This window comes from Solanum dulcamara, chromosome 9 (genome assembly GCF_947179165.1).
Source record: "Solanum dulcamara chromosome 9, daSolDulc1.2, whole genome shotgun sequence".
Classification (NCBI taxonomy): Eukaryota; Viridiplantae; Streptophyta; class Magnoliopsida; order Solanales; family Solanaceae; genus Solanum; species Solanum dulcamara.
In genome coordinates, this window is record NC_077245.1 from 15335517 (window position 1) to 15350592 (window position 15076).

Genomic DNA, 15076 nt, shown 5'->3' on the forward strand with positions numbered 1-15076 from the left:
GGTTTACTCCTTGGTTGGAATTAAGATGATACTAACTTTGAAAGTTAAGACAATTATTTAATGCTTTTTACATGATTCTTGGGATTATAGTGTGATGTACTATACTATGTACTTGATTTCTTGTGACTAGTTGATTGAAATTCATAGCATACATTTTGATGGAATTGTTGAACTCACTCTCTTGATTTGTATTATACAAGTGAGAATGTAAACTTGATTTAGTGAAAGGGATTTGGCCGATGGCCATTTGAGAAATGAAAGTAAACAAGATTATTACAAAATTTTGATATTGATTTGCTCATCCGGTTGAAGGGATGACCGAGCTCGTGGGTTCTACATCACGGTGTACCATTGCTCATCCGGTAGAGATGACCGGGCCCGTGGGTTCTTAACTCCGGTGTATCATAGATCATCTGGTCGAGAAGATGACAGGGCCCATGGGTTCTTAACTATGGTGTATCATTGCTCATCAGGTCGAGAGAATGACCGGACCGATGGGCTCTATATCCTGGTGTACCATAGACAATCTGGCAAGAAGAGTACGCCAGGCTTCACAGATGGCACCCCGAGTATATAGATCACATATGTATACAAGACTTAAGATCTGGACATCGAAATCGTGGAATAATATGACACTTGAGAAGTTTTAGAAAGATCCTAAACATGTTTTACATGACAGGTGTTTCTTTACATGCTTGATAAATTAAGCTTTATTTTATTTATCTCTCCTTCATCATAAATCAGGTACACATTGAATGCTTTGATAAATTAAACTATTCATTTAATTTATCTTTCATTCACTTGAATATTTTCTTTATACAATTATAATAACTCTTACCCATCATGAGTGGCTTGGCTATGACATGTACTGAGTATTCCATGCACAAGCATCATGTTATGATGTTAGGTTTAGCAGTTGGTCAGGAGCAAGATGATTTGCGTGCGAGCTAGAATTACTGCACCCTCCACACATTTGATGAGCCACTTTGAGATCATGGAAACCACATAGCCGTGACTTATTTCTTTTATATAGTGTGGGCTAGACCCATAAATTTATTTATTCATTCATAGCGTCATAGAGGCTCTATAGATAGACTTGCATTATTTTGGGTTATGGGTACTTGAATAGATTTGCTAATGAAGAATTTTATAATTATGGATAACTTTAACTTATTGATGTTTTTTTTTATTAATTAGATAACTTGGATCATGCGGGTGCGAATTGGGTATGTACTATATAATTATGTCTTGCTCGATGCAATTTGATAGACACTGCGTGCTTGCCATGTCGCAATCCATTTTAGAGCTTGACACAATAGTTCTCAAAGTTTTAACTAAATAACAAGCAATTTTTACGGTGTGATGATCTTTCATTCTTTAACTTACGCAATAACTCTATTGAAAGTTTTCAATAAGCCAATCAATTGAGTTTTTTTACAGTTTACTTCATAAGTCAAACTATTTATTAGTCTTTTAAAACTTAAATTTAGAAACTTCAATCTCATAATTTACCTTATCCAAAAAGTCAACTTCAATTCATAATATTGGTACCAAAAGAAAGTTAAACTAGTGTGCACGAAATACAATTGTCTGCCAATTACTTGAAAATAATTCCATAAGTAATAAATCTAAATAGCATAGGGAGGATGGTGGAAATGAGGGTGAGGAGGGGTGTGCCGATTACCAAGAACCAATTTGGATCATGTCAGGACAATCAACTACAGAAGTCATTCATCTCGCAATGAGATTGGTGGAGCAGTGTAAGGAGAGGAGGTTACTTACATATGGTGTTCATTGACCTAGAAAAAGCATATGGCAAAGTCCTTCAAAAGGTTCTATGGAGTTGTTTGGAGGCTAGAAGTGTACCTTTAGTATGTATTAGGGCAATTAAGGATATGTACGACGGAGCCAAGATCTGAGTAAAGACAGTGAGAGGAGACTTGGACCACTTTCTAGTCATGATGATGTTGCATTAGGAATCACTCTTAGCCCATTTTTATTTGTCTTAGTGATCGATGAATTGACGTGGCATATCAAAGGTGAGGTGTGTCATGGTGTATGATATTTGCAAATTACCTAGTATTGATTGATGAGACACGCGGCGACGTTAACGATAGGCTGAAAGTTTGAAGACAGACCCTAGAAAGGGTTTAGGTTGAGCAAGACTAACACAAAGTACTTGGAGTGCAAATTCAATGATGTAACTCATGAGGCAGATGCGAAAGTGAGGATTGATACACAAGACATTTTCAAGGAAATTCCAAATATCTTGGGTCAATAATCCAAGGGAATGGAGAGACTAATGATGATGTTACACATCGTATTAGAGCGGGGTAGATGAGATGGAGGCTCACATCCAATGTCTTGTGTAGTAAGAATGACACCAAGACTTAAAGGTAAGTTTCATTGAGTGGTGATAAAGCCAACTATGTTGTATGGAATAGAGTGTAGGCCGATCAAGAATCGCATGTTCAGAAGATGAAAGTAGCCCAAATAATTGGGCATACTAGGAGAGGTATGATTATGAACAAAAATATTAAAAAAAAGTGAGAGTGACCTCCGTGGTGGACAAGATGAAGGAAGCAAGACTGAGATGGTTCGGGCATGTGAAGAAGAAATGCCCCTGTGAGGAGGTGCCAGAGGTTGGCTGTGGTGGGTTCGAGGAAAGGTAGAGACAGGCTAAAGAAGTATTGGGAGAAGCATTGGGGAGAGGTGATTAGACAGGACATGGCACACCTTCAACTACCGAGGATATGACCCTAAATAGGAGGATATGGAGGTTGCAGACTAGAATAAAAGGTTAATAGGAACAGTTTCAAAAAAACAGGTTAATAAGAAGTCAAGTGTTGTCTCGCTTTCTTGTGGGAGAGGCATGATGATAGTTCCTTACATGCCCTTCTTTTTTATATCAAGAGTATTATTATCACTCTCCTATTATCTTACTCTTTGATTTTTATTAATTCTGGGTGTTTCCTTTGCTTTGGTTATCGTATTATTTTGTTATTGTCACTATTATTTCTCCATTATTGTCAACATGGATTCTTCACTACTGTATTTCCTTTTCAAACCTGCTTTGAAATGCTTTGAGCTGGGGGTCTATTGGAAACGACCTCTCTACCTCATAAGGTAGGGTTAAGGTCTGCTTACACACCACCCTCCAAACCACTCTTGTGAGATTACACCGGATATGTTCAAATAATAAATCTAAAGTAATTTGTCTTATTTAAGTTTACTTAAATTAAACATCATTAGGATTTTACAATTTTTATTTTCGATATCCATCATTATTTATTATTGTTTTCAATACTCTATTTTTATATTGTGTTCTTGTTGCTTCCTTTTGGTAGACTTTGCATTGTTTTCTTGTGAATCGTTATATTCTGTCTTAGCATATGGAATTGTTACATCTGAGATCGAGGTCTTTCGGAAACAGTCTTTCTACCTCCACGAGTTAGTGGTAAGGTTTGCATACATTCTACCCTTCTCAGATCCCGCTTATGGGATTTCACTGGGTATGTTGTTATTTTCGATTGTGTTTAGTGTGTAGGATTTAGAAAATGTTTGATCTTCATTGCAATGCACTATTACATACTCCTTCTCTCTTAATTTATGTGATACCCTTCTTTTAATGTATCCCAAAAAAGGAAAAAAGAATGGTACATTTTATATTTAGAAATAATTTAACTTTAAACCATTTGACCCTGAATGAGATGATTTATAGTCCATACAAAATTACAAATACATAGAGCTTGTTTAAACAAGTTTCGAAAGTCTCTTTTTGAAACCCTATGACAATCAAAAGGCATCAAATAAATTGAGATGGAAGGAGTAGTAGTTTATGATTTTCTTTAGATGAGGATTAAATTAAAGAGAATTAAATTCAACTAAACTAATATTAGATTATTTGTTTTAATGCTTTGTGGTACTAGATTGTATAAAAGGCAAAGGTCCAAACACATCACTCAACTATATGATTTAGAGCAAAATCACCCTTCATTAAAAAAGTGTCTCATTTTTACCCTTGCCGTAATCAAAATGGCTTAATTTTGCCCGTTCGATCTAACGACAATCGACAACAACATAAAGGGTAATTTAGACTATTTATAAGTTCAAGGGCATACGGAACATTCGCAAAGTTCATAGTCAAACTATTTACTTCTGTCCTACCTAAGAGCAAATATGTTCGATTGTTTTAACTATAAGATTTCCTACAATTTGACACAACAACTATTCCAAATTTAGTTTGGATAAATCAAATAATAAACGTCGAAAGACAATAGGATACTATAATCAAGTTCGGATTAAGGGAAAAAAAGAATACACACGTTAAATTAATTAAATTGATATACTTCGACATGCATTTATCCTCTTTTAAAAGTTATTCATAGTTAAAGACATTTAATTACAAATGGTCTAAATTTACCATTAATGTTGTTGTCGTTAGCCTAGAAGGGCAAAGCTGAGCCATTTTTGGTAACGGTGAGAGTAAAATGACACTTTTTAATGAAGGGTAAATTTAATCTAAATCGTATAGTCCAGGGCAAATTTGGACCTTTTCCGTTGTATAAATAATATAGGGAAAAGGTCCAAATATGCCCTTGACCTATACGATTTCGAGCAAATTTACCCTCATATATGCCTTTTTCAACACACGGAGCTCCACTACCCGATTTTAAAATATTTTTTCTAATCTTTGTTATAAATAAAGTCACGTGTAAGAAATTAAATCACCCCACCCCTCTAATTGGGATTTAATTTTTTACACGTGACTTTACTTAAAACGAATAAACCAAGAAAAACATTTCAAGATAGGGTATTTGAGCTCCATCTATTGAAAAGGGTATAAATTAGTCATTTGTGTAACGGTAGGGGTAGATATAGGCCATTTTTAACATAGGGTAAATTTGCTCCAAATCGTACAGTGCAGGGGCATATTTGGACCTTTTCCCAATCTATACTCTTAATTATGCAGGGGTATATTTGGACCTTTTCCCAATCTATACTCTTAATTAGGCTTTCCTAAGTAGTTGTCTCTCTTCTTACGGAATATCATAACAGTAACTTACCCACACCCGATGTTTTCATCAAACCAAACGATTATTCATGGTTCCACTCCATAAATATGGAAAGTATAAAAAGGACAATATGGGGACGGAAAACCCAAACACTAAATGGTAAATCATTGAGACTTTATTAGATAGTATAGATAGAAACATCCATTCATTTCTAGTCTTCTTTTTCTTTTTAAATGAGTAAAGAACTTCTATTCATAAGATTAACCCGTATACAAAAATTATAAAACACCCAGCAGATTTCTTAATTATCTTATTCCAAATGAAAAACAGGGCAAGCTTTTCACCAGATTAATATTCTTAGAGCTCTTGTGAGAACCTACAGATAAAAGATTATAATAAAATTTTAACATTGACAAATGACCTTGGAGACAAATATGATAAAGGTCAGCCAATACAAAAACAAGCTTCATCGGTAAATTTTAAATTATACAAGTTACATTCCTTTGTTGCAAAAGTTTCACAGCTGACATCTTCCAAGAGAAAAAAAATTCTGCCTGGCTATGGCCAAAGCAAAACAAAAGACAATATAACAAGCTTTCCAAATAATTAAATAAATTATTCCACAAAAAATCAGAGTTAAGGGTATAATCATTACAGGATATACACAGCAAGATCAAAGTGATCCTAATGATCACTCATTTACAGCGCATAGTGGAAGAAACTAGCCAACAAATTCAGTATAGTGGTTACTACGATTCTACGAATGCTTATCATAAATTGTGATAAGCTAGCATTGAGTAACAAAGTTATTTTAAGAGTGTGAATTTGTTTGAGGATCTTAATTGCTTGGAAGGTTTGAAATGCACTCCAGTATTTCTTATTTTGTTTGTTCAGGTTTATATACTTTGTTACACATGTAGTTTTAATCAGATTAAGTAAACCTCCATTGATATGAGAATGAAGAAAGTTCTAGAAATTACAAAAAGTAGTTCCAGAATCACAGTTTTGTAGAGCCCAAAGAATACGTCTCACATATCAGATGTATACTATTCAGACTAAACCTAATGAAACACTCCCTCTATCCCTGTGAGCCTCACCCACTTTTTCTGATGTATAACCCTCATAAAAAGTTTGTTTACCTATAACAAAGATAAGCCACAAAAAAACTAACAGACCTTGAGATAGACCAAATAATATATACAGCTCTCTGGTAACCAAGTCGTGTTTGTGAAATTTTTGGATATAGTAAATTGTCAACAAGCAACAAACCTGAACCATCTCTACAAGCGACGACCCTAGAGTCTCCCACATTTGCAACAAGCAATCTATCACCTAAAAGAACAGCAGTTGACGCTGTTGAACCGGCATCTTTTTGCTGGCCTTTTTCTTCATTAAGGTAATCTGCATCAGTCTGCTTAAATGCTTCAACTGCATTCAAGAGCTTTTCCCATTAAATGATACAGAAGAGAGAAGATACTATGAAATTAGAAATTGCATAGAGGTCTGCTTTGGTTCATACCTATAGCTGACTTTGTATCTTTGATAAAATCAGGATGACTACTCAAATTCTTAAAGAGGTTGTTCTTTAAGTATTCTGCTGTTCTTGAACCACCATGACCTAATACCAAGAAGAGTATAAGGGATAAACAATCATCTAGGACACACAGAAAGTCTCTTCATGAGCACCCAAAAAAAAGTCTCTTCATGAGTTAATTTTCCTATCTACAAGACTACAACAACTAAAATGATATTTTTAAACAAGAATTACACTCTGAAAATAGAAAATGCCCATACCTTTAAGTTCCTATCATATGTTAGAAGAGCTCAGCTCATTAAGAGTGTTATTTTTTCAATGTAGACATTCTGGCACAGATATTTATACTCCCTATGAAGATAAAGAAAATATGTAAAGATATCTGGAGACTGGAAAAGCTAAATTTCTATGAAGCCACCAGTGGCATGGGAAAATCTCTGTCAACCTCAATCAGCTGTAGCTTGAACATTATCAACATCATGATCTGGAATAGATCTGCAATATGTAAACTCCTATGCAATATTTGCAAAAAGAAGGAAAACCTAGAGGTAAATTGGATGCACATCTACTATGGGAAAGGGAGAACTATTTGGCAAATTGAACCAAAACAGGCTACATGGGTGACTAGGAAGATACTCAAATCCACTAAATATAATTTTTTTTTGATAAGGTAAATAATTGTATTACTAACATTACAGGGGAAGTTGCACATTGTCTGAACTCATGCAATGGATACCATATCTACTCAAGCAATATACAGAAATTTACAAGGCACCTTCCAAGAAGTAGACTGAACAAGATTGGTATGTAACAACAGGGGTTCTCCAAAATGGATATTTATACTAAGACTGGCAATACTGGAGGGCTGGCTACTAAAGACAGACTTGTAAAGTGGAGAATAAATGTTAGCCTCCAATGTCCCTTATATGATGAAGTCATGAAGCTGAAAGTATCCAGCACTTGCTCTTCAATGTCCTGAAACTTCTAGTATATGGTTGAAATTGTTACATTGGCAAAAAATGCAAAGGGATACTATGGATGACAAGAGGAGATAAGGTGGCTGTGAACTATTATAAAGGAAAGAATGGCCAAGTAGAAATCTTTAAGATGAAATTGGCTGCAGCAGTATATTATGTACGGAAAGAAAGGGATCACAGGGTGTTTCAGGATAAAAGAAGAATAACAGCAGCAACAGTGAGACAGATTGTCCAAGAAGTCTTCTACAGAGCAAGCTTGAGGCCCAAATTAGCTAGGATATTGCAAGATCTAAACTACTACCCTTGATGTATAAGCAATGAGTAGTACTAAGTACTGAGTTGGTGATGAGAGGTAGCTTAGCAAAAAATTGGGGCATGCATGTCCAATCTTGAATCTTTTCTTTTTTGTTTGAGCTGTAATTTTCCCAGTTGGAAGTAATATATAACTTTAATTACCAAAAAAAATGCCATCCTGACAAGATATGCAAGAAACACCAGGAAATACCATCAAAAACACCAAAAAATGCCACCATTTGACCATCAACTTCTGATATGCTTGTCTCATAGTAGTCCTCCATGGAGGCTCGTTTCCCCTTAAAAGTAGCATATCCATAGCTGAATTTAGCATTTTTGTTTCCAGTCAGAAAGCTTCAAGAAAAGAAAAAGAAATCAGTTGGTTTCTTAAAAGTTCATCCCCAAACATATCTTTAGAAATGAATAGGATTACATTAATTGTTTCTCCGGTTCTCCCCACTATGAAGATAGCCTTATTAAAAATAATAGGATCTGAACAAAAGAAATGCATTTATCAGTCTAACTGTGGATGTAAATATCCACAACCAAAAACAACCAGGCTGAAATTCAAGACCTAACCCACCCAGTGACCAGCTTTTTAAGCGACACAAGGTACCCCACAGTAGAGTATATTTTGCAGTTTTCATACCATATGGGTAAGTTGAGAAACTTCAGCATCATGTAGAACAAGGATGACCAGAGCCGGAGCAAGGATTTTTAGTTTATGAGTACTAAGTTACAATTTTTTTGCATGCTAGGTTCTCAATAGATTGTTTGTACATATTAAATGAAAATTTTAATACATAAATGGTTTGATGCCAAAGTTACTGGGTCCCGCCGAACCCACCGAGGAAATTGGATTGTGAGGTGAGTAACTATATTCAACAATCATTTGCCAACATCGTACTACACTGGCTCCGCCCCTGCAAGGGTCTACATATTATGTGGGAGATTGTAATGTTAGAAGAGCCTCTAAACCCTTCCATGAAGCCATTGATCCATCTTCAATGAGCTGCCATTTAAAGAATCCTACTTTATTTTGTGCTTGTTCACTTCGGCATTGATTAGCACGAGCTTTCAAAAGTAAACAGTGGAGTGATATTATGAAACAGGTAAAAAAAGATATCATGCAGATAGTGAGATTAGCCATCCCAAGGTTGGAAATTCTTAATCAGTCATTATGGTTGGTTCACTGAAAACGCCCTTATAGAATGAGTTTGTGGAGAGCGAGAATGAAAGGAAAAAAAATTAAAACTCTTTTGAGTTCATTGGTTCCTAGGTTTGAAGGGAGACTAGAACATATTTCTGTCTTTATGTATGGTGTGGTAATAAACCTTGAAATGTAAATTCACCAACTAATTCACATTTGCCAACAAGTTGGCCTGAAAACCACCACCATTAGCCCAAAAAAAAAAACTTTTGAGTTCATTGGTTCCTAGGTTTGAAGGGGAAATAGAACATATTACTGGTTCATGTATGGTGTGGTAATAATACCTTTAAACGTAAATTCACCAACTAATTCACATTTGCCAACAATTTGGCCCGGACACCACCATCATTAGCAAAAAAAAGAAAGTTCCCAACTCATTCTCATTTGATAAGCATATGAAGATCACAGTAGCTGAAGTTTTAAGGCTGAATGGCGAACAATCAGAAGAATTGATCCTAATGAGATTATGTGATATGGAGTTACTTTTGATATGGAAAAAGCTCGTAATTGAATTACTTCTCTGTTATGTTACTGTTTATCAAAAAACTTCTGTTACGTCTTGTTACCGCTTGTTTAGTTAGGAAATCATAATCTCATGTTGAAGGCGCCAAAAGAAGAGGTATTCGTCACATGTTGTGCTGCATGGGGAGCCTCTCTTGATGGTAGATAATTTAAGGAGTAGATGCATCATCATAAATACTTTTTAGCAGAAACATGCATCATCATGAATTGGAGTTGTATGAGTATCAAACATGGGGAGGATGTGAATCATCTCTTGCTGCCTCTTTGGAACTGTGGTCTTTGATCTTTGCAACCTACAACATCCAATAGGTTCTTCCTGAAATAGTTGCAGGAAGCCAGGAACAACAGAAAGCTAGAGGTTGAACAAAGTGGGTGTGAAGAAAAGGAAGATAGGATGACTGCTCCTTTTGCAGTTTTGGGGTTTCCTCATTCCTGAAGAGTACAGAGACCATTGCTGAGGGCTCTCTTTAATTCTTTTATATTTGGAGTAAAATATTATTTTTTTTCCTTTGCAAAAAGGCAATTAAGATACTTGCTGGACATATCAAGATTTAAGAGCAAAGAGAACTAAATGATTGTATGTAGAAATTGCAAATTGTGCAAGACTTTTGGGATGCCTCTTTTATATGCTCATATTACACATTTGTAAATACTACCCATCTTTGAGAATCAAAGAATACTTTGGGAAAAAATTGTAACAAAACCTTTTATTAGATCATGATTTCGGAGAGAAATAGCAACTACGGACTGTCATTCTCATTTCTTACGCTAAACAGTAAATCTAATCATAAACTCAGCAATAGCTAAACAGTACACCACAATGTAGTAGGAAAAAACTGAGTGCCAGTATCATTTCTCGAATCATAAACAAACTAATAATAACAATGACTAATTTACAGCATTGGCAACAACTAACAGCGGATAAATTCAACAGAAAACAACAAAATTAAGCAAGAGAGCAATAACGCAGTTACCTAATACCGCCGCCGCTAAATAGGACATTGGGATCAATAGACGGAATTGTGACAGTTCCTGACGGCGTCTGTTTCATCTGCGGAAGAGACGGCGGCTGTTTCACCAGCGGCAAAGACGGCGGCTGTTTCACCTGCGGCAGGGACGGTGGCTGTTTCATCTGCGGCAGGGACGGCGTCGGAGCAGTGGACTCTCTCGGTGGTTGCCGTAAGGGTAACGGTTCTGGTGCCGGTGCCGTCGCCGGCGCAGGTTTCTCCATGGACGGTGGAGAGGGTTCTGGATGGTCACGATCGGATTGTTTCTTGTCAACGTTCATCGCGGTCGCCGCATTCGGTTTTTACTTTTTCATATGTGCGGAAAAAAGGATCAGATTATTAGATGATCTTTTTTTTTTTTTTTTTTGTTTTTGGAATCGAATTGTGGGATTGTTGCTTTTTCGAATTACCTGTTTTGCCCCTAATCCTAACTGTTTTCCCTGTATTTTAACGAGACGAAAAAAAAAGTTTGTGATAAATTTAGCAGTTGGATTCTGCACCACAAATACAGTTAAACCTACAAAAACTAATGTCCTTGAAAAATGACATTTATTAAATTAATGATGATCATATATTTGTTAAATTATGTAAAATAATAAATTGATTTTTATATTAAAAGATAAAGGATGCTTTGATACATAATTAATTTATTAAATCACATAATTTGACAATATATGATCATCAAATTAATATTTCACTTTACACTTGTTAAAAAAATTGATTGCCATTTCTAAATCCAAGTCTATTCTTTCTTGCAAATGTTATTGATTGGTTAGACATAAAAAATGATGTATTAATTTTCAAAAATAAATTAGCATTAGCTTTATTTGAGCTGCATAGTTAAACATTAAATGTGATTTTGGAATAAGCATTACCTAAATTCAAAGATTATTAAAGTGATGTAAATGATTGAAAAATTCATAATGGTAAAAAATTTAGGAAGGTCAATCACATCAATTTAATTTTTTTTATTTTTTTCATTTAATATAAATGTGAGTTGTTATTGTAAGATTAACAGATATTGTCATATTTCTATATTGAGTGGGCATATTCCTTAATTATTAATGTATATTATTTTGACTAATATTTATACGAATTATTTTGCAGCTCAATTCTAATAAATTTGATTGCATATGGTAGGTTGTGATATTCTTATTCTACATCAATAAATCATGATCATTATTTTATCTAAACTTGATGTTTACTATTTACATCAACGATATCATTAAAAAAACACAGTAAAAAGAATTTACCGTAATAAATTTGATTACATATGGTAGGTTATGATATTCCTATTCTACACCAATAAATCATGATCATTATTTTATCTAAACTTGATGTTTACTATTTACATCAACGATATCATTAAAAAACACAGTAAAAAGAATTATATAACTAAATTCTTGATCTTCTTAATCTTCATCTTTCATATATTTTAATGCTTTTAAATAGATTTCTTTCACATCCTAATTACGGTAATTTATTTTTAACATCAAGACAAAAATCTCATCAAATAAGAAAAGCATTGATAAAATACCTTATATGTGATATAAAGTGTGTTGCATATGATTATCTTTTATAAATCATTTTAAGTAAGTTTGATGCAAATTTTAAGAATATTTACTTCAAATCATCAAAATGTTGTAAATTAGATTGTTATTGTGGATGTCCATAACTTCTAAGTGTTATTTCCATCTTTACTTTGATAATTAATTTTCACACCTCCATGACCTCCCACGTGATTACGAAGGTGTCTCACACCATCGTGATCTTTTCCAATGGCTACCTTTTGTATGTCTTTATGTCAAACTATAAATAGAGTCATAAGAACTTATATAATTATACACACTTGAAGAAAAAAAAGTTCTACTATTTTGTCTCTCTTATTTTCATCTTTAATATTGTTATTGTGAGCTTGATTTTACAACATATTATTAGTACGGATAGTCTCTAGTTAAATTTTTACATGTTGTTAACAATGTGAGAATTTAAGCTTAGAGTAACTCACTCGTAGAGATTGAAATAGGAGTAGTGAAAATTGAATGAACATGTAATTGGATGATCTGGATTCTTGGAGTGTTTTAAATACACTATTAAAATCTATTCCAAAGATGAGGTTCAAAATTGACGGACAAAATTCATATTTTTTTAAGAAAATCGACCCCAAACCAATGCACTATTCAACATCGGATTGTATTACCTCAATTTAAAAATAAATAAATTGATGGATCGAGAAATGTCTGTCGGTTTATATAATTCGACAAGGTCGGTATATTTATTATACATCTAACATGTAAATAAACATGTAAATCGACAAACAATCATGCTTTTTTGTTTTATTTTATTTTATAAAATTATTTTTAATTAAATTAAAAAATTAAAAAAACTGACAGTGTTTATCGATTTGTTCTTCATATTGAAGAACAAAGCAACAGACAGGGTCTATTTTTTGAATTTCTGCATTTGAATTTTTTCCTGAAAATCGACGTACTATGTGACCCTGTTCGTTTGGTTTTCTAAAAAAAAAAAAGAATATGCATAAACTTGCAATTTATGTATCCTACCTACCAAACTAATTTAGAATTGGCAAGTTACCCTACCACCCACAGATCTACCTCAGCGTATTGTATTATTTTTTGTAGTAATTCTATTTCCTGATTTTCTAAGAAGCAAAGCGTTATGTGGCGTTTGAGTGCTGAGGTAGAATATCATTTTGTTGCCCATGCTACTATTAAATATCTTGTTTTCTCTCTTTTCATGGTGATCTTCATATTCAGTCACCCTCTCCTACAACAATCTATTGTGTTAATATTATTTGTATATACTTAGCTTACAATCATGTTCATCATGTTCACACCAAACACATTGAAGTTGACATTCACTTTATTCGTGGGAAAATCGAGTCTAGTATTCTACATGTTTGATATGTTCAAGTGTGTATCAACTTGCAGATTTACTGATGAAGTCTCTTCCCTATCCTCGATTTTCATTCTTGCGTGACAAGTTCAACATTTGTCAAGACTGATTGTTGCTTGAAGGAGAATGATAAATATATTTAGCTAGAAGGATAATTTAGTCTTTTGTATCATATTTACATATTATAAATACCTCTTATAATTATTCAACGTATCTGTTAAAAGTTAATTATTGTTTCAATACACACACCATCAAAAATTAATCGAGATGTGTTTCGCTAACCATTGGATGATAGTTTAGGTAGGAAACTCACATCCTCAATTATTCAAGTATAAAACTCAAAAAATTGAAATTGTTTAGATGTGATTTTACCTGAACTCTTTTAATTATTACATTCAAACTACAATTTGATCTCAACAATATTTGTAAGTTTTGTTATCAAAACAAAGTTTTGAAAACTGATTTTACAAAACAAAAAAAAAATCAGAAGTTGAAACAAGTCACTCTCAAGAATTAATATCACAATATAAATTGTCACATGTGACCTTCTACTTATCAAAAATCATACTTCTGATCTCGATCAATTAAAATAAGGTTGATCCGTTGCATTTTGTACCCCTAACCTAGCTATTGCCTTTTTTGTTACTTGAATCTTATTCATTTTTTAAAAATAATTTACAGCCCAACCTTCTTATATTCCTGCAAAACAATAAACTCATTCTATAATATTTTTTTCAAGAAGTTAAACTAGGAAAAATACAAATAAAACGACAAAGAAATGGCATAAGATTTTAAAAAGAATTCAAAATAGAAAAAAAGACCCTAGTGTTTTTTCGAAGAAAAACTATTGTCCTCTTCCTTTCTATAATTGAAATTCATTTTTCTAAAATTGGAGAGAAAATCAGCGTTGCACATAGAAGATGTTTTTTTTTCTTTTGTTGGTTATGACATCATCAGAAGCTTATGTTTGCTATATCAAAGACTCAAAGTTCTCGAGACATCCGCCTTTTTACATTTCGTGAAATAAATAGGATCAGAAAAGCAGAAGATGTAGGTAAGAACAAACACGAAAAATGATGAAAGAATATTTAGAGTTCAGAATAAACAATACATCGCATGTATCATTACATAAAAGCCAAATGAATGGGCGTTTGGCATTGCTCAGTTTGATAAAAGCCAAATGAATAGGTGTTTGACATTGCTCAGTTTGATAGTATATTAACAATAACAATAATAATAATATAACAAGTATAATCCCACAATGTGCGATATGAAAAGCATAAAGCATACGTAGATCATATGTCTACCTTAGAGGTACATAAATTGTTTCCTAAAGGACCTCAATTAAAAAAATAATCTAAAACAATTCAAACAAAAAAATAATAAAAATAACAAATAGTAACAAAAAAAAATAACTACAATAAATATCTTTAATAGCATACTAAAAAGATTGAAAATGCAAACAACTTAAGCCAACAATGATGAAGTAAAACTACTCAATTTTAATTTTTTGAGCTTTTTATTCAAAATTTTATGCATACTTTAATACTTTACAAAAAGAGGCATACTTTAATAATAATTAAAAAAAAAAACAAATTTTA

The 15076-nt window shown here is 33.4% G+C and overlaps 1 protein-coding gene across 1 annotated transcript in view; it reads right to left on the bottom strand.

Annotated features, from left to right (window-relative positions):
• The window catches only part of LOC129902935 (probable protein phosphatase 2C 45), a 34350-nt gene extending 23454 nt beyond the window's left edge, over positions 1-10896 (bottom strand). Inside the window, exons 1-4 of the mRNA XM_055978380.1 lie at positions 10527-10896; positions 8032-8174; positions 6535-6633; positions 6285-6443 (exon numbers count right to left, since the gene is read on the bottom strand). Of these exons, the coding sequence (XP_055834355.1) occupies positions 6285-6443; positions 6535-6633; positions 8032-8174; positions 10527-10840 (715 nt within the window). The 5' untranslated portion in view covers positions 10841-10896. The remainder of the gene's footprint in view (positions 1-6284; positions 6444-6534; positions 6634-8031; positions 8175-10526) is intronic.
• Positions 10897-15076: the final 4180 nt, after the last annotated feature.